The sequence below is a fragment of the Vipera berus genome (assembly GCF_964194415.1).
Source record: "Vipera berus genome assembly, chromosome: 1".
NCBI lineage: Eukaryota > Metazoa > Chordata > Lepidosauria > Squamata > Viperidae > Vipera > Vipera berus.
Genome location: NC_138202.1, coordinates 335,153,899 through 335,180,504, shown reverse-complemented (window position 1 = coordinate 335,180,504; position 26,606 = coordinate 335,153,899). Strand labels below are relative to the sequence as shown.

General features: G+C 39.4%; 1 protein-coding gene across 6 annotated transcripts in view; it reads left to right on the top strand.

Moving 5' to 3' along the window:
- Positions 1–26,606, top strand: part of EPHX2 (epoxide hydrolase 2) — a 68,357-nt gene that overhangs the window by 21,783 nt on the left and 19,968 nt on the right. For all 6 annotated transcript variants that reach the window (XM_081314425.1, XM_081314424.1, XM_081314427.1 and 3 more), the window contains 5 exons: positions 126–204; positions 4,230–4,264; positions 6,878–6,904; positions 21,441–21,526; positions 22,558–22,669. In XM_081314425.1, coding sequence (XP_081170551.1) covers positions 126–204; positions 4,230–4,264; positions 6,878–6,904; positions 21,441–21,526; positions 22,558–22,669 — 339 coding nt within the window. The remainder of the gene's footprint in view (positions 1–125; positions 205–4,229; positions 4,265–6,877; positions 6,905–21,440; positions 21,527–22,557; positions 22,670–26,606) is intronic.

Sequence of the window (26,606 nt, the reverse complement as noted above, 5' to 3'; positions counted from 1 at the left end):
TATTCATTTCTCATGCATAATATATGGCAGCTGCAATGTTTACATGGAAGTTTTGGGTTATAGGAAGACAGGGCCACACTACCTGTGCACCAACAAGGTTACTTTTGTCTTTTCCTCCATGTTAGATTCCTGCCCTTGCTGATGCTGGCTTCCGTGTCATTGCCTTGCAAATGAAAGGCTATGGAGATTCTGTGGGTCCACCAGGTATGTTTCCTGTATGTGTGTGCATGTTTTAAAGCAGGTTCACTGTACTGGTCCACTTTTTAAATGTGACCTTGCTATTTAAGTCACTTGTTCTTCAATCATGACTTCCAGATGAGTTTTAGCAATACAAGAAACATCTTGCTAAGGAAAGAAGTCACAGTAATAATTTAAAATGAATGAAAGTGCATTGCAGTGACATTGACCCCTTAATCTATTTAAGCCTGCTCTGAAAGACCCTGAAATCAACTGTTCTATCAGGATCCAAGAGATGAGCAAAGAGTTTAAATATTCCCTAACTAACCCTTGTACCTTTGCTGTAGTTTGAACCCTGCAATTCTGTTTGCATTTTTTAAAGCTTACATATTAATTGGCTTCATGCAGTAAACATTTCTGTAATTGATAGCAACTCTCAAAGGTCACAAGCCAAGATAGGCCTTTCCCAGCTCTACCACTGTAAATCCAGTATGGTGTAATCGTTGATGTTTTGGACTAAGACTGGGAAAGTTAACTATAAATGTTTTGTTGTACGCAACCCAGAGTCACTTGTTGCAAGATGGGCAGCTATATAAATTTAATAAAGGAAAAGAAAGAAAGAAAATTCTCTACCCTCAGGCTTGGAAACTCACTGAGTGACTTTGGGCAGAAATTCTATCTTGGCCCAACCTACCTCAACCATCTTGAGTTATTCAAGGAAAACTAATAAAACAGTAGATATAGAGATATCGGAGTTTGAACTTTGCATATGTATACCATTTCCAGTAACATTTTCTTCAATGTACAGGCATACATGTAGACTAGTGCTTACTGGTAGTCCTCTACTTATGACCACAATTGAGCCCAAAATTTCTGTTGCTAAGTGAGACAGTTATTGAGCTGTGCCCTATTTTCTTGTCATAGTTAAATGAATCACTGCAGATGTTAGCTTGGTAACACAGTTGACTTCGTCAGAAGGTCACAAAAGGTGATCACATGACCTCAGGACACTGCAGTGGTCATAAATATGAATCAGTTGCCAAGCGTATGAATGTTGATCATGTGACCATGAGGATGCGGCAACTGTCACAAGTGTGAAAAACAGTCATAAGTCACTTTTTCCAGTGTTATTATAACTTTGAATGGTCACTGCTGTTCTAAGTCAAGAACTATAAGATTGGAATCTTTTCCCAAAATAATATCCTTGACTGGCCAGAGCCTAAGTCAAACAAGGCTTTTAAGATAACAACCAGCGTCTTGAATTGCACTCAGAAGCCAGCTAACAGTCAATACACCCACAGTAGAGCTCTCATAGAGGCAAACAGCCTGTTCCTACTTGGTTCAATGCATTTTGAACTAGCTGAAGCTTTGAATAGCCTATAAAGGCAGCACTGTGTAGAACATAGTCCCACTGAAAAGCTTCTGCAAATGTTAGGCCAGATGGCATGAAGTAGAACGAAGCAACTATTTGAATGCTTGGCATGATGCTAACTATAAAAGCTCATTGCTCCATTTTGCCATTTCTGGTATATCAAACAACAAAACCCCCAAATCAACACTGCATTTGAACATGATTTTTAAAACATTTTACTGATTAACCTGCATTTTATATATGTGTGTGCCACTTTGTTGGCCAACACAACTAGGAAGAACTTATAAGTAAGCATGACATTTTCTCATCATATGTAGATTTGTAATCCTCTCATTATCGAAATGCCAAGCATTATTTTCTCTGACTATTTCATTTCATTTCATTTCATTTATTATATTTGTATACCGCCCTTCTCCCGAAGGACTCAGGGCGGTGAACAGGGCACATAAAAAATACAGAATACAAAAATTAAAAAGAGAATTAAATAAGAGCCCGAGCTAAAAACAGTAGAATAATATAAAAATCCCCAATAAAAACCCCAGCACATCCCCCATCAGGCCAGGCCGGCTTGTTCAAATAGGTAGGTCTTCAGACCGCGTCGGAAGGAGCGAAGGTCAGGTGCCATCCGGAGCTCAACCGGCAGCTGATTCCATAAAGCCGGGGCACCCACAGAGAAGGCACCGTGAGGAGGGCACCGTGAGGAGGCCCTCTCTGTGGGAACGCACAGGGCGGAGGGAAGTTGACGCCGGCAGCAGGTGATCCCCGAGGTATTCCGGACCCATGCCATGTAGGGCCTTGAAAACCATTACCAAAACCTTGAACCTCACCCGGAAGACAACTAGTAGCCAATGCAGCTCACGGAGCAAAGGTGTAACATGGGAGTACCGGGAAACTCCCAAGACAACTCTCGCGGCTGCATTCTGTACCAGCTGGAGCCTCCGAGTGGTCTTCAAGGGAAGCCCCATGTAGAGAGCGTTGCAGTAGTCCAGACGAGAGGTCACGAGCGCATGAGTGACCAGGGCATCCCGGTCTAGATAGGGCCGCAACTGGCGCACCAGGCGAACCTGGGCGAAAGCCCCCCTAGTCACAGCCACTATATGATCTTCCAAAGTAAGCCGCGAATCTAGGAGGACTCCCAAGTTGTGAGCCCTATCTACGGGGGGTAAAAACTCACCCCCCATGGAAAGAGGTGGAATATTCTGAATATCCCGTGATGCCGGTATGCACAGCCACTCAGTCTTGTCGGGGTTGAGTTGAAGTCTGTTCTTCCCCATCCAGACCCGAACCGCCTCCAGGCAATGGGACATCACGTCGAGGGCATCACTGGGGTGGTTTGGGGTCGAAATGAAAAGCTGGGCATCATCAGACTATGTGTGGGCATGCAATTATGTGTCAGTAAACAAGTTCCAGTAACAGTCAAACAACTGAGATGTAGCAAATTTTTCTTTTTATATGTTTGCAGAAAATTCTAGGATCAGGTTGTATTTATATTTCACATTTCAGATTGTAAGAGTCATTCTTGCTTTTAGCTGTAAAATTGCTCCAGATTCTCAAGGCACAGTGCCCCTGACTTCTGCTCATGGACAGTCTTAGCAGCAGTGGCAAGAAACGAGAGTGCTCCAATCTGGTTGTTGTCATTTCATTTCCCACACTGCCAGAGTGATGACAGTAAAGGATATTGTGGGAGATTAAAATGGAAGGTTGACACAGCTGGGCCCTGAGTGGAAAAAAGACATTAAATTGCCCTGAGCAGGTGACTTATGGGTTGTGGTGGCTACTAGGGATGTAGAGGGCAGACATAAATCCTTTGAAGCTTGTTAGAAGTACAAAAACAGCTTGCTTCTTCATTTCTCCCCACCCCCAGCCCTTTTCTTTCTTAACTGGTTCTGTTTAGAGTTTCTTCTGAGTGCATGTCATATCCTGAGGGAAGCTGTTGTGTCATCATTATGCAAGGTCCATGACCCCAAAAGGAATTAAATTCTAGCAATAATATTGTGGTCTCAAGAGCTTCAGGGTGCAAGATTCCAAGCCAAACAGGTTCTGTTCAATAGCCCAGAGATAAGGTGGAATTTAAATGGTCAATATGTTTGCTCTGTTGTTGGAAAGTTTTGTTTGATTTTATTCTAAGTTTTGATGGAAACTTTCCTGCTGGCTGAAACTTCTCACTTCATTTGTAAGATTGGTATTTCTATTTTGCCAGTCTGTAATTTCCTTTTTTTTCCTTTCTAAATTGTCGTGGGACATGAATGCTCATGCATGTAGACTTTTGGATGGATTGGAGAGAGAGGCAGATCAAAGTAATGGCAACTCCAGGAGTGATGTGTTCCAAGAAAAGTCTAGGCTTGCTGACGGGTGGATGGATCGTTGCCTTCTGCCAACACAACTAGGAAATTGAAATGCTCCTTGGGTGTCGCTCATAGCCTAAATAGGACAATTTTTTTGTTTTTCCACTCTATGGTATAGTGAATATTTGAAATTGGTTTCCCCCAGTTTTGATTCAACAATCTACTACTCTACCATACAGCCTTCTGGAGTCTACGAAAACAAGCCCACTTAGGGTATTAAGCTGAAAGTTTCAGAGGGGCATTACACACATGAAGAAGCCCATGGCAAGTCTTGCATTTTAAAATCAATTTATGGGCATATACAGTGGTTTTAATACTATCTGTTTTTGTTGCAGATATAGAAGCATATTCTCAGGAAGAAATTTGTAAGGTAGGTCATGATCTTCAATAATATATTCTTCACTGGTCATGATTGAGATACACTCAATAGCACTTATTGTATATTAACATTAAAATGGTTAAGTAGTATTTAAACTAAAGAAAATGGTTGTTCAATATCCATCGGAAGTTACAATGGCACTGAATAAGGTGGGGGTTATGATTTATCCTCATATTATATCAGCATCTCCACAGTCACATGATGTCATTTGTGACCTTCTCTGCTGTGTTCTGATATACAAAATTAATGGGGAAGCTAACAGGATGTTATAAAGGTGATCATGAGATTTCAGTAAACTGTGACCATGTGAGATTCATCTATTGATAGCAGCTGAGACTGCTGAAATCGCCCATTATGAATCAACACAGACACATAACGTCACACCTTACAACCATGTTGCTTAACAATGGAGATGCTGGTCCCAGTTGCCATCAGTAAGCGAGAGCTATATTCAGGCAACTGAGTATTCAATAGTGAACAAAGCCATAAGAATATGACTGATGTGATACTCTTCAAGTGTATAACTTCCATGTATATAACTCATAGCTTAGTTTTTTTACATGCAAGATTTCTCTATAGATAGTCCTCGACTTACGATAGCAATTGCAACCAGATTTTCCATCACTAAGCAATGCAAGTCCTAAAGCATGGGGATGCTGGGACAGCAGGACTCCGAGGACCAACTGTAATCACCATTCTTCAGCATCGTCATGACTTTGAATAGTTGCTAAATGGATGGTTGTGGGTTGAGAACTATCTATATACAAGAGATAGGAAAGAATAACATTCATATGCTAATCTGACTCAGCCTGAAGTGGTTTAATATAGCAACCAGACTATTCCATACTTCATATAAGGCTACATTGGCTCAGCAAGAAGATGCTAATATGCTGCTATTGCTATTTTTGTAGTTACTTAATGGCAGCAGTATTGTGATTATTATAGTAAAAAATCTGGTGCATTTTCAATAAGTTCTAGAGACAAAAGCAGATAAATTGAGGCTTTGGTAATCCAGCACAAATTCTGGCAGGATATGGGATTTCCAGCAATAACAGGAAGTATGGGAATGAAAAAAGTCGACGGAACTTTCAGGATTCATATCTAGTTTATGTATACATCATAGCCCATTTATTTTTTAGGAATTGAGGATTATAAAATAAAGAGTTGCTGCTTTTTCCTAGGTAGATAAATCACATCACATGGATTTTAATGAATTATACTACAGGAATTGTAACTTAGCCAGCTTTTCTTCCTCCATATTACCAAAGCTGTTTAAAGCTGAATGAGAGTGATTTCCACTTTTTCAATTCTGCTAACAATCCACACTTGAGAATTGTTAATTCATCCAGCTCTAAAACATCAATGTCCTGAACATTTTAAATAACTGTGGTGATTTGTGTGAGAATTTGCAGGATTGTAATTATGGTTTTGGAACACCACATTCATGGGCAGCATTCTAACAGTGAGATTCCTGTATTATACTTTTGATTGCAAGGACAATTAAGCCTTTGATAAGCAAGGCAGAAGATGCTATACCAGTGATGGCAAACCTTTTAGAGACCGAGTGCCCAAACTGCAACCCAAAACCCACTTATGTATAATTGGGTGCTGGGTGGGTATGGCCCATTGGGTGGGCGTGGCTGCAGTGGTAACAGCAGACTGGGTGTGACTAAAAAGTTCAATCAATTCCAACGTTGCGAGATCTTTTTTTCCCCGCGAGAAGTTGAAATTGATTGATTGAACCTTTTTTTTGTGTTTTTTGCACACGGCGGCAGAGGCCTAAAGCCAAAAGGTTTTACAAAACCCAGCTGAAGGCTTAGGACTGGGGTGACGGCACGCGTTCCCACATAGAGGGCTCTGCATATCACCTGTGGCACGTGTGCCATAGGTTCGCCACCACAGTGCTATACTTATACATATAAATTATCTGTCAGCTTTCTGTTAAATCAGTAATAAGGAATCTAAAGTTCATGAGCTAGATAGGCCCATGTTGCTTTTTTTATATAGTATCTGGTATACTATAGCCCAGAAGGAAGTTTCATTCCATCACTAAGAGAAGCCCATCCTTAGGGATAGTCTTTTTTTCCATGCAGACAAGGATAGGGCAGGGAGCAATTGCACTGGGGAAAAAAGAGCTAGTAAAAGATGCAGGTTTCTACTGAAAGAGTGTCTCCACCTATCCTGAAGCCATCTGGACCTTAGGAAATAGCCTAAGTTAGAAGAGCTGAATTTCAACTTGGAAAGTATCCACACTTTTGTCAAAACATAGTGGAGTATGATTCAGAAGGTGACCAGTGGAAGCCATAGGAAGATTTCATTTCATATACGGATGGCGTTTCAGGTTTTAAGTGGAGAAGATACAGTGTCTACCCTAGGTAAATTGAATTGGCTGCATGCCCAAAGTGCACTATTATGATCTGTTAAAATTCAACTATGATGCAGTGCAAATAGCATTAAGAATATGCATGATGTTGTGTTCCTGCTGCTCCCAATCTGGGCTGGGCTGACCTAGGATGGACTAAGCAGTGAAAGACAAAATTAAGAGGATTTTTCTCGAGAAGAACTTGATGTTAATGTCTGACTTTTTTTGCTTATTTACCTCAGGATTTGGTGATCTTTCTGGACAAAATGGTAAGTTCTGATAAGCGTAATGCTGATTTGTATCTTACAACATGTAGTATCAATAAGGTCATACCATCCCTAGGATTCCATAGTGTATTTGAGTCTTCAGTGTCAACTGGCCACAGGTGACCAGGTATGTTATATCATTTCATCTCCGCATGATAGAAATTAGAGTCTAAAAAGACAAAAATGGCTCCCCATATTTCAATAATCAAAGTTAACCCAGTATATTTATATTATGCAGTGGTGTCTGCATAGAGAGGTCCTAGATCCTCAATTATAGAAAAGAGAGAGAATCCTTGAAACAGGATTTATCAGCACAGCTATGTCTATTGTCAAAGTGTCAGGAAAAAATAGTAAATTTTCTCCAATTTTCCTATGTGAGCAACTAATTTTCTCTCAGTGACTGATACTGTCTCTTACAAATTTAATAGCACAGGTATCCTCTGTCAAGAGATGGTTGCTTTATATTCTTTTTTATTGCTTTTAAAATAGAGATGGGTGCTTTATGTTGGAGATGGAAGAGTCAGTCAGCTGTCCAATAAAACATATGTGCATTATTGCTTTCTGCCACAGTTGGGTCATAACTAACCTGTAGGCTTCTTTGACTCACAAATTTAGATTACCCTGATTTCATCTTTACATACAAAATCACCTGATGCTGACAAAATGGGCAAGATGAGCTTAATAATCCTTTATTAAGCCAATGGCAGCCATGGAATTTCAGATGTTGATTTTCAAGGTGGAGATTTGGGGACATAGAAAGGGTTTATCTGGCAAATGAATAATTTCCATCAGTATTGGAGGAGGCTGTGATTTGCTACGTAAAGGTAAAGGTTCCCCCGCACATGCGTGCTAGTCGTTTCCAACTCTAGGGGCCGGTGCTCATCTCCGTTTCAAAGCCGAAGAGCCAGTGCTTGTCCGAGGACGTCTCTGTGGTCATGTGGCAGGCATGACTAGACGCCAAAGGCACACAGAACGCTGTTACCTTCCCACCGTAGTGGTCCCTATTTTTCTACTTGCATTTTTACGTGCTTTCGAACTGCTAGGTTGGCAGAAGCTGGGACAAGTAACAGGCGCTCACTCTGTTATGCGGCACTCGGGATTCGACCCGCCAAACTGCCGACCTTCTGATCGACAAGCTCAGCGTCCTAACCCACTGAGCCACCTTGTTTCGTGCCTTTTTGCACATACAGTATCGCTTAAAGCTAGTAATATTATACAAAATAATAAGTTTCTATGAGAACATACATTTTTATATTTAATTTGCCAGCTGTTTGAGATCTACATGGTTATTTGCTTGTGTGCTTGAAACTAGCTGATTGTGAGGAAGACACTGCTTTCTGTATTACAATATTGTCATACATGAGGGGTAGCAGGGAAATGGATGCTTGCAAAAACGGGGAACAGAAGAACCATTTCTATAATTGCTTGCATGGTTCTCTGCTTTCTAAAGAAGTTGGTTTCATCTTCCTAGTTTGCAGGACTTCTAACAAACTATTGAAAATAGACTTTCTTAATTCTATGCAAATAGATTCTTTTTTGTTGTTTGCTGATGAGGGTGTGAGTAACTGGTCACTAAGACTGTAAAGGGCTGAAGCTCATGCATATCAGCAGAAGCTAATATGAAAATTGTCTTTGACTAATTGGGGAGATACCAGTTGCAAAGGCTCTTCTGAAGGTGTTAAATATGACACAAGTTTGTGAGTTTTAAGGTGTGGGCTTATGGTTCAACAGTTGTACAGTAATAACCATTTTCCAGACAGACTTTCCATACAATAATGTTTACCTTATGAAAAGATAATGAGACATAACCTGGTGGAGTAATGATCGTATGACTTGGATAATGACTGAGCTAAGATTTCAAAGGGTTTATGCATTTAACTTAATTTAATTAATTTAATGTAATTCTATTTAATTAAAAGGGCTAATGTGTTTAACTAAGAAGAGGATTAATTTTTTCACTCCAGCCACTTGAAATATGGCAGTCCTGTGTCTCTGACCTTTCCTGACAAAATGGCTTCTTTTTTTACCCCTGATAAATGGTCTGTCTCAAGCAGAAACTAAAGAGAGAGGTCACCAGATCAGCACCATGACATTAAATAACAATTCCTCCTTTAACCTTTCTGGGAGCATTCATCTGTCTTGACAATATAATTAGGATTATAATTCAGATTGCCCGAATGGAGAGAAAGAATCAATTTGGGATTTATTAAAAAGGGATAGGTACATAAAGAAAGAGTATTTGAAATGCTGGCAACTGATTAACTGAAACATTAATGTCAGCAGATTTTTGTTTTCCTGGTGAAACTTAAAATCTTTTAAAAGATTTAGAACAGCTTTTTAAAAAGTTCTATTCTATCCCAAATTTCCATTTTTCTAAATTAAAAGAATAATCCATACGCAGCACTTTCCAACTGCCCCTGCTGCAGTTCTTCAGAATTGTTATCTTCTCATATAAGCTCTTAGTCTACGGCAAAGATGGGGAATGATGGCCCTTTTATGACTTGTGGACTTCAACTCCCAGAATTCCTAAGCCAGCAGTTGAAGTCCACAAGACATAAAAGGGCCATCGTTCCCCACCCCGGTCTAAGGCTTCATAGAGATGCCCCCACCGAAGCAAGATCTATTTGAGAGAAACTTACCAGATGCTTCCATCTTGGATAAAGAAGGTGACAATTGGAGACACATATAAAACAATCCCTTTATCTACTTAGTCTATCAGGTAGGAAACTAGCTTGAGAATTTTCCTTTGTGGTTGTTTTTATTTACAAAGAATTTTGAAGATTTTTTTCATGGAAATTTCTACCTACTGCCTACAGTAATCCTGGTCTGGAATTGGCTTACACTCAAGGCACTTGGTTTTTACAGGGTTACCAGGTCGATGCCTTCTAGAATAGTTATCGTTATGTATTTTATATTGGTTCTGAACAAATACATGCAGAACCTGTGTTCAATAACAGGTTGACTTTATGTAGAAATTTGGCTTTTTCAGTAATGGCACACTATTAGAGTGACCAGCTGCTTTTATTCTTGGGGATAAGAGTATAATTTGAACTGGAGAGAATAAAGTCTTTTACTTGTATGAAGTAGTGGTGGATAATATAATTGACATAGATGCAGAGTGTTTCATGCAGAGTCCTTGATAAAAAAAAACCTGTCTCTTCACTGAATATTTAGTGCCTTTGGAATAGCAATCAAGTATTCTAATTGCTCAGGGTTACTGAGAGTAGTTTTGCTGACAGAGTCTATTTTTTGAGCTAAATAATAAACAGTTAGACATTAAAATTTACACATAGAGTTGGAGACTTGAAGTTTGCTATTGCAAGACATCATTGGCCAAATCTGCTTTAAATGGGAACAAATGCACAGAAGCAATCTATTTGAAAGTATTAGGTATTAGTGTTAGGCATATTTCTATATGGGAACTCCTGGTTCAGGGGCAGAATATCTGGAGCCACTTCATTGAAATTCTGGTATCAGAATTGGAACCTAATTAGTTAAAGTTTCAATAGTTGAAGGAATTAAGAAAACATAATGATAAGACTGTTGAGGAACATTAAAACACTGAGAGACACCATGAAACGAAAAGCTGTTTTGTCCTAAAATCAGGAAGAACTTTAGAATATGAAATGTTTGATCTGGACTTGGTACAGTACACTCAAATAATATACTGCAAGTCACGAACTTTCCTGAGAATGTTTTGTATACACTATTAGGGTTGCTGTGTCCTCTCAGGTTCTTTTAAACTGAGAAGCAGTTGTCTATTTGGCATTTTCTAGCTATACTCTTTTTCTCTGGCGCCTCTAATTTGTGAGAGAATTTAGCCATGATGCAATTGCTGTCTTTCAGCTTTGAAAGACAGAGAGGAAACACAGTGCTAGGAAAATGGAAACAAATATGCTAAATTCTCTGCCTGATGGAAAGACAAGAAGGGACCAAATCCATATTTTATATAGGACTGTGCCAGTGAGGATTGAAATGTCTTCTTAACTACGAACACATTGAAAAGATGAGAAGTAGAAGGGTAAATAGTTGTCTGTGAGTAGATTGAGGTAAAGACAACTGTTCTCAGAGTCTTGTAAAACATACCAGGGAAGTGGGGACAAAAATGGGCCAATACTTCTTTTTGGAACTCACATTTTTTTTTATTTGGCTAGGAGCCACTCGCAATTACTTTTATAGAATATAAAACTTTGCATAATAAAATTGGAAGGGACCTTGGAGGTCTTATAGTCCAACCCCCTACTTGAGCAGGAGACCCTCACTATTTCCGACAAATGGTTGTCCACTTTTGGTTTTTTTTTGAAAGCCTCCAGTGATGGAGCACCCACAACTTCTGATGGCAAGCTATTACATTGGTTGATTGCTCACACCATTAGGAATTTTCTCCTTAGTTCTAGGTTACTTCTTTCCTTGGTTTGTTTCCATCCATTGCTTCTTGTCCTGCCTTCAGGTGCTTTGTAGAATAGCTTGACTCCCTCTTCTTTATGGCAACCCCTGAGATATTGAAACATTGCTATCACATCTCCCCTATCCTTCTTTTCAGTCGCCCGGTGCACGCGCACCTCTTCGAACGGGCACTGGTGCGCACGCACCCCTCCAAATGGAGAGTGGCACCGCCCGTTCCGAGAGGTGCGCACGGACCTTTCCGAAGGGCAGAGGTGCGCGCGCACCTCTCCCAAGCTGCAGCCATCCTGTTCGGAGACCTGCCGCGTTCATCAAACATGGACGAACACGGAAGCTGTGCAAACGGGACGGCGGTGGCTTGGGAGAGGTGCGCGCACCTCTCCCAAGACGCCGCCGTCCTGTTGGGAGACCTGCCGCGTTCGTCAAACATGGACGAACGCGGCAGCTGTGCAAACGGGACGGCGGCGGCTTGGGAGAGGTGCGCGCGCACCTCTCCCAAGCCGCCGCCATCCTGTTCGGAGACCTGCTGCGTTCGTCAAACATGGACGAACGCGGCAGCTGTGCAAACGGGACGGCGGTGGCTTGGGAGAGGTGCGCGCGCACTCTCCAAACCGCCGCCGTCCCGTTTGCACAGCTGCCGCATTCGTCCATGTTTGACAAATGCGGCAGGTCTCCGAACGGGACGGCACGCACCTCTCCAGAGGGGAGACCCGTCGCCGTGCAGGTGCCTCCCATTTTGCGCATGCGCAAAATGTTTTTTGTGCACGCGCGTGAGTGGACACGCGCACGTCCACTTTTTGCGGCTCCCACTTTTTTGTTTGTGTGATGGAACCGGTTCTTAGTGGCTCTTTTCCTTTTTCCGGTTGCCGACCCCTGGACTAGACATACCCAATTCCTGGTACCATTCTTCGTATGTTTTAGCCTCCAGCCCCCTATCATTCTTGTTGCTCTTCTCTGCATTCATCACTTAGAATTCAAATGAGATTAGGAAGAGATGTCCCCAGTGTGTGTTTTCCTATAGAAATATTGGTCCTCAGTACATCAGAATGGCAGCATTTGGGAGAAGGCTGTTTTAGGAATCACAAAACTTTAAACTCCACCCAGCTTCCCTATTCCTGTGAGCTTTTCATGTTCCATATGTCTGTGCTGCTCATCCTCTTGCCCCAACCAACTTGAATTGACTCAAAAACTTGCTGTGTCATCTGTTCTTTTATGGAAAATAGTCCTTGTCTTCTGTCTACTGTCTTCTTGCTGAGGTTAGCAACTATTTGTGATGTCCTAAGAATGAGATCTTGCTGGCCTAATCACTATAAAAATAATTTGCTCAGGGTAGTGAAAGTTCAGCAATTAGTGGAGCAAGAGCACTGGAATTGTATTAGATACAGCAGTTGTGATAGAAAAAGAAATAGTCTAATAAAATTGCCAAAAGTAAATGAACATCTTGCCATGCTTCAGATGTTTCGTTTCATGCTGTAAAACTGTTTGCTGTTCTAATATGTGGCTTAGTTAACAGTAGTGTGTCTTTGTAAAAGCAGAGGGCACCTCTGCTGTTCCTGCTGCAATCCTACTAATTGACAGAAATGTGGCTGGCTTTACGTTTTAGGTTACATTATAGTTGATTGCACGGACAGCCAGGTGGTTACACTGTATTTAGCATTTTTGTCCACCTATTGAAGTCCTTCCCAAGGACCTGGAATAGGCAAGATGCTATTGTTTAATAATGTTAAAAGTATCATTGCAGGATGTAAGCTGTTCCAAGTAAAGTGCCTTCTGCAATTGACCGATGATGATTTTGTCAGTGCCGATGGGATTCAAGTGGTGGCGCAGATGGTTTGGAATTGAACCCGAGGCACCTATCACTATTAGAACTATCTTTGCTTTCTTTTGCCATTTTGCCACAGTGGTTCTACTTTTATTTGCATGTCTTTATTGTTTGTGATTTTCTCCAGTTCTTTCTCTTCTCTTCTGCTATCTCCAGGTACTGCTGTCTCCACTATCCAGACTTTTCTGTCTTTCTTATCAGCCATTGTTAAGTCTACAATACTGCATTCTAACCACTGCGTCACCACAGCTCTTATTAACCTATTTAAATGACCAAATAAAATTCAAGAGAGTAAATAAATGTGGTAAATATGGAGAGGTAGAGTGGCATAAAAGTAAGATAAATAAATCTCTGCAGAAACACAATTAGAAGAAGTGCAGATACTTAATCTTCCACTGAAATGGGCAGGGTCTCTGAGGCTGGATGGAGAGACCTAATCAGTAAATCTAAAGATTTTCACAGCATTACCAGATATAGTTTCAGATTTGCATAGAATACTAGTGAGTCCCCAACCAATTACTCAAAAGTGTCTCTGGACTCTTTCCAATGCCATCACAATAAGAGAAACTCAAGATTTGACCAATGGAGAGCATCAGGCAACACCATTAACAAATCAGCAGAGGTTCAATTTGCTTCCTAGAAGATAGCTGGCTGTACTGTTGAGGCAGATGACATTGACCTCAATATATGCAACTGCAGTCCTCAGCAGCACAATTACAGCCATTATTGACCTTTGTGTTGATTTGAATTTCTTGCTCTGCACCCATGAAAAAAAGTTCCAAGTAGCTTATGTTCCCACCCTGTGACCCCAGTTCTGGTGAGCTTTGCTTGACCAAACAATAATGTGCAATGCATATTCTTTAGTCCTAGATCATTATAGACAACCTTGTGAGCTTTGGGGGTAGGTGTCAAGAGTGGGGATAGGATGTTAGGCATAATAACAGAACATTGCAGTTTGCCTAGAGGCCGAAAGCAAAATCATGCACAGCTAAAAATGTATCAGATTTAAGTTCCTTTGTGTGTTTGTGTATAAAGATAAAGGTCAAGTTGTAGAAAGACAACCCAAAATAGGGAGAAGATGAGTTTACGATTATTGTGGTGTTCTGATCACTGTTGAGTAGTCTTTGTAGAAGTCTAATGTCTTCACCTCCAAGGTCTCTTCCATATTCTATTCTATTCTATTCTATTCTATTCTATTCTATTCTATTCTATTCTATTCTATTCTATTCACACCAGTCAAAATATTGATGAATGTGAACATGAGGTGAGGGGTAGATAATGCAATACTTTGGATCAGAATGGCCAGATTCAAATCTGTGTTTAGTTGTGAGGCTTATTGGGTAATTCTGGGATACTACTAGGTATGTTTAAAATTAATTGATTTGGAAATGGACTATTCTGGAGATTTCCAGAATGTTTCCATTTCCCTTTGAACCTCTTCTGAACTGTACCATTCTGGGTTGGGGGATTCAGTGGTTTCTTGAAGTAAATTCTCCTAGGCAAAAAGGGTATGAGGTAATCCAGAGATGTTCTGGGCCCAAATAAACCTTTTTTGTGTAGATCATTATTTCCAGGACACTTCATATCATTTCTTGTTTGAAAGATTTACTTCTGAAATCCCCCAAAATACCTTTCCCTCAGATCTGTATGTCCCCAAAAAACCAGAATGTTCTGGTGTTCTCTGGCAAGGGCCACTTCCAAATGGATGGATTTTACACATTCCTAGGCACCGCTATCATTAAAACTAAGTGTTTTATGGAGAGATTGTGATAATATAATGGAAGTATAAAAACTAATTGTATGTTTTTCTGAGCTTCTTGCCAAAAGGTATTACAATGAAAATCTTGAGAAAATCTACATTAGTATTAAGTTGTTGGAGAGTCATTCCTCCAGTTATTCTTCTCTAGATATTGGGTCTTTGCCTCTCTTTCTCTTTCCTTATTCTTTTCCCCCTTGTTTGTCACCTTTGCATCTCTCCTGTGTCCCTGGGAAAAGAAGCTTTAAACAATATACTTTTCAAAGCAAGGCTTTGAACTCAGGAAAAGTCCATGTGAAGTCCACAGATGCTATTTATTTTTTATTTTTTTTATTTTAATCCCATTTATATCCCGCCCTTCTCCAAAGACTCAGGGCAGCTTACAATTTAAGCACAAACCAATGTGCTTAGCAATAGCCTTCATTCTATGCATATGCCTGCTTATTAGGGCTTTCACACACACACACCCCAAGCGGCATTATTACAAAGTCAGCTTAATTGCCCCCAACAATCTGGGTCCTCATTTTACCTACCTCGGAAGGATGGAAGGCTGAGTCAACCTTGAGCTGGTGGGATGCGAACCTGCACTAATTGCAGGCAGCTGGTGTTACTTAAGGAGGCATTAGCCCACTGCTCCACCAAGGCTCATTTTAAAGAGTGATCAGTAAATGTCTTTCTTGCTTTGTTGGACAATATTTGATTTGGGAAGCTTTCCTAGAAAAGGAGAAGTCCTTTGTGTCACACTAATTCATGTAGCTTCTTTGTTGTGCTCCTAAAGATGACTTAGCCAACCCTCCTTCCTTTCTGAAGAGTTCTCAGTTACTTGCAAATCCATTTGCTATTTTTAATTAAAAGTGTGTGATGTTTTTTTTATTAAAAAGTTTTACAATACATTTTATCTTTAGCAAACCAAAAAAAGAAAAAAAACCCTCCCAACCCCCTCCCCCCCACCCTCTTCCCCCTCCCCAACCCTCCCCAACCCCTCCCTCCCTTTCCCCTCCCCCCCTCCCCCCCCCCCGGCTTCCCAGAGCAAAATACAGGGTATAAAAATACAACAATCATAATCTAACTTACGCAAACAATCCTAAACTATTTAAACTACCGAACTTTAACTCATATAAGAAAACTCCAAACATATATATATATATCATATCAATAATTATACAAATACAAAATAATACTTTCCAATCTAATACCAAAACACAGGGTATAAAAATACAAACAAACAATCATGATCTAACTTACGCAAACAATCCTAAGCTATTCAAACTATCAAACTTTAACTCATATAGGTAAATTCCAAACATACATATATATATCATATCAATGATTATTCAAATACAAAATAATACCTTCACATCATTCTTATATTCTTATATTCTATTACCTACTCCAATATTGCCCATAAAAGTATTACAAATTAATTTCAATCACACATAAAACAATTTATATCAGTTTTATAAAACTATTCTATCCAACTAGACTTTAACATACTAAAACCAAATTAATACAACCTTTCCTTCTCCTAATATATTATACAACTTAAAATACCATACACTACCTTCCAGGCTTAAAACTTTCCATCCAAATAACAAAGCATAACCTACAGAATATCAATAAACACTACTACAAATCTTCCCAATTAAATTTTCATAATCATCTTCAAACTAAAGCAACACAAAATATTATATAATTATTTTATAAGGGTGAAAAATGAATCCCCACATACTTAATCCTTCTAGCATCCTTATTACATTATTATCTCTTGCAATTATGCAACTAAATCCTCAGGTTTGCTTCATTCTTCCAGAAGCAGCACACCTCTTCCAATTTCTGGCCTTCTCCCGTAGTGATAAAATTTGACCCACTCCTGTAACTTTCACATCTGCGTTAACCCTTCAACATCTTGTGGATTCTCTCTGGAACGTTGAGGCTCTCTGTCACCTTTTTTCTTTGTAGACTCCAAAGACGATATGGGGACTGCTTTTAAAACATTACTGTAAAAGTCACGTGCCTGAACCACCGTGGTAAGACAATGCCTTGTACCTTCATAAGTCACCACCATACCCTCTGGTATTTGCCATCTAAACTTAATATCACGTCGTCTCAATTCTTGTGTCAAAAAAGCAAATTCCTTCCTTTTTCTTAAAATTCTTGCAGGAATCTCTTTTAAAATCAAAACTTTTTGCTCATCCATTACAAAATCAATATTATAGGAGGCCTGAATAACTTCATTTCTAATCTTTCTCTTTGTGAAATAAACCACCACATCTCTGGGTAATTTCCTTTGTCTTGCAATCCACGAATTAACACGGAAGATTTTATCTATATCTTCCATTATTTCATCTGCTGGTCACTCCAACACCCCTTCCAAAACCTCAGAAACCATTTTCGTCAAATTTTCCTTAGGATTTTCTTTTAGGCCTCTGATTCTCAAAGCAAGCTCCATCTGAAAATACTGTGTCGAAATCAAATCATAATCCATTTTCGCTATCATATTTTCAGTTTCTGTCATTTTGGCTTCCATTCTAGTATCATTTTGAACAAGATCTTCCACTTTTTCATCCAAAATCTCAATGCTTTTAGCCATATTTAACGTTGCCGATGTGATGTCTGCTCTCATTTCTGCTAATTTCTCTGTAAACTTCTCCTCCAACTTTTTCTCCATTATCTCAACAAATTGTTGCATTTGCTTTTCCATAGTTTCTTGGAGCAAACTCTGCAAATCTTTTACTGTAAAAGCTGATACAGATTCAGATGCAGAGGACAATAAAGTTTTCGCCGAAGCCTGCTGCCTCAGGGCAGGAACTTTAGAAGATATAGTCGCCATTTTCACCCTCTATTGTTAACTACTCACTTTCACATGCAGATTCAGCAAAGTCCATTGAGTTAAAGATCAAAACATCATCTTCACCAAAATCTCCTGCATCGCTCTGCCTGCGTCCTCGTTCTCATAAGCTCTTCCTTGCTAGCAGGGATGGTTGCGAACACCCTGTTCTGCTCCAAAAAACCCGGAGCAGAGACGCCTCGCAGTCCGGAGCATGCCCAGGCTTCGGGGGGGCTCAATCCTTCCACCACCAAAACTCTAAGTTCTGGCGGACCCGGAGAGCTCTACCCCTACCTGGATGCTCACCCCCTCCTCTTCTCCCGAGGTGGGGGCTTCCAAGCCGCCGAACAGCTGATCGGCGCTGTTTTCGGCGGCTCTACGGAGCTGCGAGGCTGACAGCCAAGAAATGGCTGCCTCCGGCGTCGCCTTGCCATCCGGAAGCCCAAAAGTGTGTGATGTTTTAAAGGCTGCTCTAAGCTTTAAATATACGTGCCGAAAATAGTATAACAGGATATTATTCACATTCTGTTTTGTTTGGATTTTAATTGTGTTCCTACTTTTTTAATTTAGAAACCCAGTCCAGATAACATTCACGAATAGGTGGATTAAAAATCTAATGATCTGTTTGTTTGTTTGTTTGTTTGTTTGTTTGTTTGTTTGTTTGTTTGTTTAGAAAATTTATTTATTTTAAAATTTTGTATTACCACCTACTTGCACATGGCAACTCAAGGCGGCTTAGATAAACTAAATTAAATGATAAAAGTATCCAACTCTTTACCAAATTTCGAAAGGAAAAATGTCAGATCATTTATTCATTTATTTCGTCTTTCATGTGTGCTTTCTTATTGCTGCATTTATTACTCAAATACATCTAAAAGTAATACATTAATTCCAACATGAGAAAAATGTGTTATTAATCTAGGCAACATGATACTAAGCTATGTTGTAGAAGGTGAAGGATGTGAAGAATATTTGGAGGACTTGAATGTTTTTTTTCTAAAATAGTTCTTACTGCTTGTCATAGTGGATCTAGTGCATGGGTGTCAAACTCACGTCACTTGACGTGTCACGACGTATCGTGACTTTTTTCCCATTGCCAGCAATGGGCTGGACATGGTTTTGGCGTGACGCATCTGGCCCGTGGGCCAGCAGTTTGACACCCGTGATTTTAGTGGATCTTATGTATTTTCCAACTGCTTTCTTTGTCATCCAACCTGTCCAGCTATTATGCTGCCTTTTTTATTGCGGCTATAGAAGCTTGCATCCTCTCATTTGTTGGTTTGCAATTTGTAAAAAGCACAAAACAGTGCAGTGAGGAGGAGGAGGAGGAGGAGGAGGAGGAGGAGGAGGAGGAGGAGGAGGAGTTTAGTAGTGCCTTCAGGATTAACCAACTTTATTAAGACATAAGTATTCATGAACAATAGCATGGTCCAGCTTAGTTTAGGGCATAGTTTTTCATGAGCAATAGCTCAGAAAGAGAAAAAGAACATTCACAGCTCTGATGGAAAGTGTAAGATTGACACCATGGTAAATTTTGTGCTGTGTGAGCAAGTTCCACTTTGTAGGTCACACTGGACATCTGTTCTACCTCACAGTTAAAGAATAAAAGTGCGGGCTCTTTTATAAAACTACTTCAAGCTTTCCAGTGCTGCAGTATGCCGAAATGCTTCGCTATCTTTTGAACTTCTTAATCTTTTTCTTTCTCTGCCAAATTATAAATTGCTGAAAAAGCCAACCCAGTTTCTAGCCTGCAACTCTGCTAATGTCTCTTATTGCATTGTTAAAAGGTGTGTGTGTTTTCTGATAGAGGTGATTTTTTTTGCTAGCTTCCCTCACTGGGGGAGGTAAAATGTTCCTGACTGCTCTCAACAAGAGAGGGAGATACCATGGCCAATTAAATGTTTTGCATATAGAATCCCCAAATTCAGTTGATGGTATCTCAAGCTGTTAGGCTCCGGCAGTACATTGATTTGAATTATCTCCCTCCATCCTAGGTCCCTAAGAGCCAGGGCAGGAAGATGGACGGTTATTTTGACATGTCGTGGCTTCTATAGTATACAGGCATACAGTATTCCTGGATTGCCAAATGGGCAGGAGGAATACATAAGGATGGAGAGGGTTTGAGAAGACTTGGGTTTGGAAAGCCATGGATTTGCCAGGAAGCTTTTGATCTGTTTTTTCTATGATGTAGTTGAAATGAGCTTCCTCCACAGGATGGTTTCTCCCCTCTATCCTGGGCAGCTGCTGAGTTTAACCTTTCAGCTCTTCCTAGTTCCCTAAGGAAAACTTTTTATTGAGCAAGTAATGAACTTTGTGGAACTTTGACGCATCTCCTTTTGCAATAAGCAAGGAAAGAGACTGGAAGAAGAATAGCTGAGCATGAGGCCCTATTTTGTACAAACAGATGGTGCTTAAAAGTAAAAAAATGTCTCTCAAGTTAAGTGAGGAGTTGATGCTCAGAATTAGATTTTTTTTCCCCTCCCATTTCTTCTTTTTCAAAGTAATTTGGCAGGCTGCTTCCATTAAGTTAAGTGACTGAACCAATGTGTGAAGGCATCCTATTTAGTAACCTCAATCTAAAAATGCCTTTTTTTTCCTTGAAGTGAAATAGTAGTTTAATAGCTGGAGCTTTGTGCTTTGTTCTCCCTTTTCCATTGAAATATAGCACCGAAGTAATGCTATTTCCTTCTTTATGTAAGGGATAGCACATTTTCTTGTCTGGCTGAAACCATTGGTTAAATTGCTGTGATATTGTCAAAGCCTTGGTGGAGCAGTGGGCTAATGCCTCCTTAAGTAACACCAGCTGCCTGCAATTAGTGCAGGTTCGCATCCCACCAGGCTCAAGGTTGACTCAGCCTTCCATCCTTCCGAGGTAGGTAAAATGAGGACCCAGATTGTTGGGGGCAATTAAGCTGACTTTGTAATAATGCCGCTTGGGGGGTGTGTGTGAAAGCCCTAATAAGCAGGCATATACATAGAATGAAGGCTACTGCTAAGCTTGTAAGCCGCCCTGAGTCTTCGGAGAAGGGCGGGATATAAATGGAATTAAAATTAAAAAAAAAGGTTCCTCAAGCTCCAGCCTCTGGGGAGGAAAGATCATAATAAAACATTGGTAAAAAGTAAAGAGGCAAGAGTAGAAAGTTATCCTCAGACAAACGAAAACCGGATCTTTACAATTTTAAGTTATAAGGTATTAATCATGATTAAACAAACCAGCAGCTGCTGGTATTTAGAGTTTGCAATCCTGGCATCAGTAGGTTTGTCTGAGTTCTCAAACTTGGGTGGCCTGTGTCCATATCTGAAATACTGAGATCCTATTGTAGGCCTCCTCATAAACAGGCTGTCATCTTGTGTCTGTCCAGTCAAGAAAGCCCATTTAAAAATATTAAAATGATATTTAAAAAATGTTTATCACTAAAGAATTTGAATATCCTATTGTTTATCATTTGGGAGAGGGGATGCTGGGCACCTTTCCAATAAATAAACGGGTGCTGCCTGCAATATACATTACATACGAAAGAAAAGAGAAAAGAAGGAAGGCAGGAAGGAGGAAAGAGAAAAAGAAAGAAAGAAAGAAAGAAAGAAAAAGAAAGAAAGAAAGAAAGAAAGAAAGAAAGAAAGAAAGAAAGAAAGAAAGAAAGAAAGAAAGAAAGAAAGAAAGAGAAAGAGAAAGAACTATGCTTATAGGAAGACATGAGTATTGAAATTATCCTTTTTTTTTCCTTTCTAGAGCATTGTTCAGGCTACATTCATTGGTCATGATTGGGGTGGTGCCACAGTGTGGAATATGGCTCTCTTTTACCCAGAGCGGGTCAAGTAAGTTAATTTCTCTGTGACATTTGCATGCAAAATGTCTGATAGTGATGGATCAAACACCAAAAAGTGCTCATCACTTGGAGTTATGAGCAGAAGTACAATATATAATTCAGTACTATGTCTTACAGTGTATAGTACATACTTAACCTTAACAAAATTCAATATGTGGGTAAATTAGCTTTAGTTGGTAACTTTCAACCTTTTTTGCATCAAATTCCATTTTTATTTGTTTCTAAATTTAATTAGAAAAATCCATGAAAATGTCATGAGTCTTACGTTAACAACTTGTCAGATTTTACCCTCTTTCTTCTTTGTCCATTACTTTTTGAGCCATTTTTATTTTGTCATTATTCATCTGCCTAAATAATATATTACTAGTCATCTTGGTTCGTCTCCCTTTCATTGTATTTTTTTAAATTCTATTTCATTGTTGCTATCTGTCCAGGATTACTTATACTTTTTTCTCCTTAAAAATTATGATGTATCAGAGACCAGCCTTCTCAGTCTGATGCTTTCCGCATGAGTCTAGAGCAGCCATCCTCCCTTAGATGTCAAGTTCCTCAATTTACTTTTGTCCCAGATTTTAGCATTCAGCAGGTGGATAGACCAATAAACATATGTGACTGGAATTTGCCTTCCTTCCTCCCTCCCTCCCTCTTGCTCTTTTCCTAGCCTGATACCTCCGGATGTCCTAGCACTCTTATTCCCAGAATACCATTCTGCACAACTGAAAGCCACTAAGTTGGGAAGCACTATATTAATATATTTTCTATTGCTACTCCTATCTCAAATAGTTCTTTAGATACTCTACATAAAGTAATAATTCTTCAATCCTGTAATGTTATCATTGACATTTAATGTAGGACATTTAATTGTATTTAAGGTACCCAAGATACTTTTAAAATTGTTTTTTGTTGTTGTTGTTGTAGCATCAGGCATAGAGGGCTGCCTCTCAGGTCATGTGCACTTTTGTATCAAAATTCTCACCTCATTTTTCATCTCCTCTTCCTAATATCTTGCTGTTGTTTTAGGGCAGTGGCTGGAATAAATACACCCTATTCACCTTCAAAGCCTGGTGTGGATATTATGAAAAGGCTGGAAGCCATTCCTGTATTCGATTATCAGTTGTACTTCCAAGAGCTAGTGAGTACTATAAGATACAAATTTGTACTGTATAGTTGTAAGACTGAGGCTGTATTGGAATCCAAATTTGGAGTGATCCTCCCATCTTCTTGGGTCCTTATCAGAGCATGCAGTCTTATTGCACTGAGGTAACCCAGGAGTTAACACACTAAACAGTAAACTGGTCTATATTAAATGGTGGTTTATCTTACACTATCTACAATATCATACACCAGGAACAATATACCTACACATGTTAATACAGCAGTCTCCAACACGGAGCAGTTACAGCAGGAAACAGAAGAGAGAGCATTCATGTGCAGAGTCTTCCATTTTATACAAGGCTCTTAAAGAGATGCAGACCCTGCTTGCTTTTAAAGGGACATAGACCCTGCTGAGTGATTCCCAATATTACATCATACATTACACCAGCTGGTTAGCTTCTAAATCAGGGGTGTCAAACTCCTGGCCTGCAGGCTGGATGCGTCATGCGAAAGCCGCGCCCACCCCATTGCCGGCAATGGCAAAACCATCCCAATATGTTGCGCAACGTCACATGACATCGCGAGTTTGACATGTTTGTTCTAAATCATTACCTTGACAGTCCATTCTAAAGAATGATGAAAAAGAGTTTGAGACTGAATGTAACATACAAGAAATGGAACATCTGACCAGTGAGCAGAGGAAGAGCAGGAGACAGTCTATAAGGGAATCCTTAAATTACAGGCTTTCTATCTCCCTAGTCAGATATCCTATATAGCAGTCAGTCAGTTTTAACATATACTTACTGTAGAAACACGTAGCTGACCTTGACTAATCTCAAATAAGTTAATCAGGGTGAGATCCACTTAGTAAAATAGTTGGACATTCCAAAATAGAAAAATATTCCCAGACAAGGCTCTGCCAAGATTAGCTCTGTACTTGTTTTATTAGTGAACAAATGGTAAAAAAAGTCATACAAATGTGGCCTAACATAGTTTGCCATCCAATCTATTAATGTGGTCACCATGTAGTTATGGGAGTTTCAGGGGCCAAGTTAGGGAAGGCTGAGAATTCTGGAGTAATGCTCTCTTAATACTTGCTTAGTTTAGTAATAGTAAATAATAAAATATCTAACTCCATTAAATTAGTTGGATGACTTAAATGTTATAATTCTATTGATACAGCTATAAATGAATCTCAGTAGAAAAAGGAGGGAACTGAAATCTTGTCCCCCACCCCACCCCAAGCACTCTACTTACTCAAACTGCTAACAAATTTTATTTTGCATAATTTAGAACTTTTAGTACACTGAGCTGGAGGTTTTTCTTGGCAGTGAATGTGTGTTGGCAAATTGTAAAAGAGAGATTTAGACCTGAGAACTCAAACCCAAACTTGCAAGACTGCCATAAACCTTTTTTTTGCCTAATTGTAATTTTTGTAGACCACTGTAATGTTGCTTCTCCAGCACAAAGTGGTAGTCCTGGCCGAAGGTTGCACCAGGAATGGCTATTCCTGGAAAAGAGAGAGGTTTTTTTCCCATTTGAAGATGAGATCCTGATGGTTTCTGGGGGGTGGGGGAGAAGTGGGAACATACATAGTGAATCAGGTACATCTTCCCTTGTATTAAATTCTAGACCACTACAGTATATTGCCTTGTCATTTTTCTCGGTGCTCACAATTTTAATTTAAAGGATGAGTATTGAAATTGCCCAGTTGCTGCTCAGGTTTTCTTGATTGTTTTATTAGGCCTTTCTTATTAAAATGGATCATGGGTCCCAGTTCCTCATCCTCTTTGTATTAGTGTGCATAGGCTTACAGCACTGTTTGATGTCTAAGAAAGATTTATATCTCTTTAGCAGGATTTCTCAACCTTGGCAAATTTAAGACACATGGACTTCAACTCCCAGAATTCCCCAGCCAGCATCTTGAAATCCATGTGTCTTAAAAGTTGCCAAGGTTGAGAAACACTGCTCTATAGGGGCTACTCAACTCTACTAGCCACTTCAGTATGTTTGAGGAGTGCTTGTAAGGTTAGCTAAGAATAGGCAGCTTATAGCCTAGAAGTTTGATTTCAACCTCCTGGTTCCCCAAGCAATTTAAAATTATGGTCGATTGTGATAAAACTCTGTTTTCAGTTATAAAGGAATTTTTTTCTAACACTTATGAGAGTTGTCACATCAGTGTTTTTAATGTATAATACATGTGAACATTACATTGTATAGATGTCTTATTCCTGTCATGCTCCCCCCCTTTATCAATATAACATCAGCAAATGAATCAAATTGCCTATTTCTTCTGCAGTCTAGCAGAAGAAATGGAGGCAGAAAATAAAAATTGGCTGAATGTTGTGCTTTCTCTGAAAATATTAATTCTTGTTTGCCCATAAAATAATTTCAGAAAATCATAGTTTAATGTTACATGTGAACACAGCCTCTCTGTGTTTACCTGCTTCTGTATTTGTTAAGAGAGGATTGTGAACTGATTTTGACTATTGTAGGGAACAGGTTGTGATATTAAATAACTTCATTTCTTCAGGTCAGACGACTATTTGTTTTACTGTATGTGACTATTCTCTCCTCTGATGAATTCTGGCTTTTATTTATTACTAAATTTCTATCATGCCATTCCTTTAGGATGCATAGGCAGACTTTATGTGTCTTCCTTCACTTTAATCCTCATAGGAAAAGCAACACTGTAGGTGGGAGTACAAATCATCCAGGAAGCTCAATGGTCAAGTGACAATTTGAACTTGGATCTCTCCAATCACAGTCCATCACCTATACCAGCCTACTCCTCCACCATACTGGTTTACAAAAGAAAACATGGTGAACATGAATGCAGTGTGATCCTTAGCTCATAAAGCTACCCACAGCCAAGGGAAAACTTTAAGTACTGGAAATGAACAATCTAAGCCAGTATTTCTAAAGATTGGCAACTCTTAAGATGTGTGGACTTCAACTCCCAGAATTCCCCGCCCGGCTGTATTGAAATCCAATTTAGGTCATCTCTTGCATTCTACAGTCATATCTCATCAGCAATTCAGCTTGCAGAGTTAGGAAGAAATACTGCTGAGGCTGAGCACTGAATCACAGCCCCACTAGGCTACAGAGTAATCTAATTTAGTTTTGCAAAAGAAGGCTCTATTAGTCAGAGATCAGAGAATGACGCTATTCAGGCAATTGAAAATTCGAGCCGATGGTTCTCTCAGCCCAAAGAGACAAGGGGCTACAAATTTGTTCCTGACAGAATCTATTTATGAGAGAATCTGTTTGGCTTTTTTTCTTTGATTCTTTTAAAATATATTGTGTAATAATAAAGTGGAGGATTGGGGCCAGTGGGCAAAGTCTGTTCTGAATACCATTCCACATATAATATTTTTTATGCATGGCCAAACAAACCAAAGAACAAAGTACAGATGCAATTTTAAATATTTATAAAATATTACAGTTTAACAAATAAAATCAATGAATTTTTAAAATGATTTATTGATAAATATTGTATATATTAAAACATATAAAAACTTAAACTTGTTACTTTTTTAGTAAATATCTTGTTTTTATAGCCATAGTTAAAATTTTGGCTGATTTTAGGATTTTTGTATGAAAGTAAAATTTTAACAAATTCAGAAATGCATCTTCTTAGTCTTGATTTTAAAAGAGGCCAGATAAATACATGCTGAAAAAGTGCAATGAAATATGAGCCAGTTTCAAAGTCAATACCATTACAGGAAAAGTACCTTTGAGAGATGGGAAACTTTTTGAAATCTGCTATATAATACATTTGATGGTGACACATTTAATCTGGCTTTTCAAAGGATTTTTTTACATTTACTTATATGTAGCAATAGCACTTAGACTTATTTACCACTTCACAGTGCTTTACAGCCCTCTCTAAGCAGTTTACAGAGTCAGCATATTGCTTCTAACAATTTGGGTCCTCATTTTACCAACCTTGGACGGATGGAAGTCAACCTTGA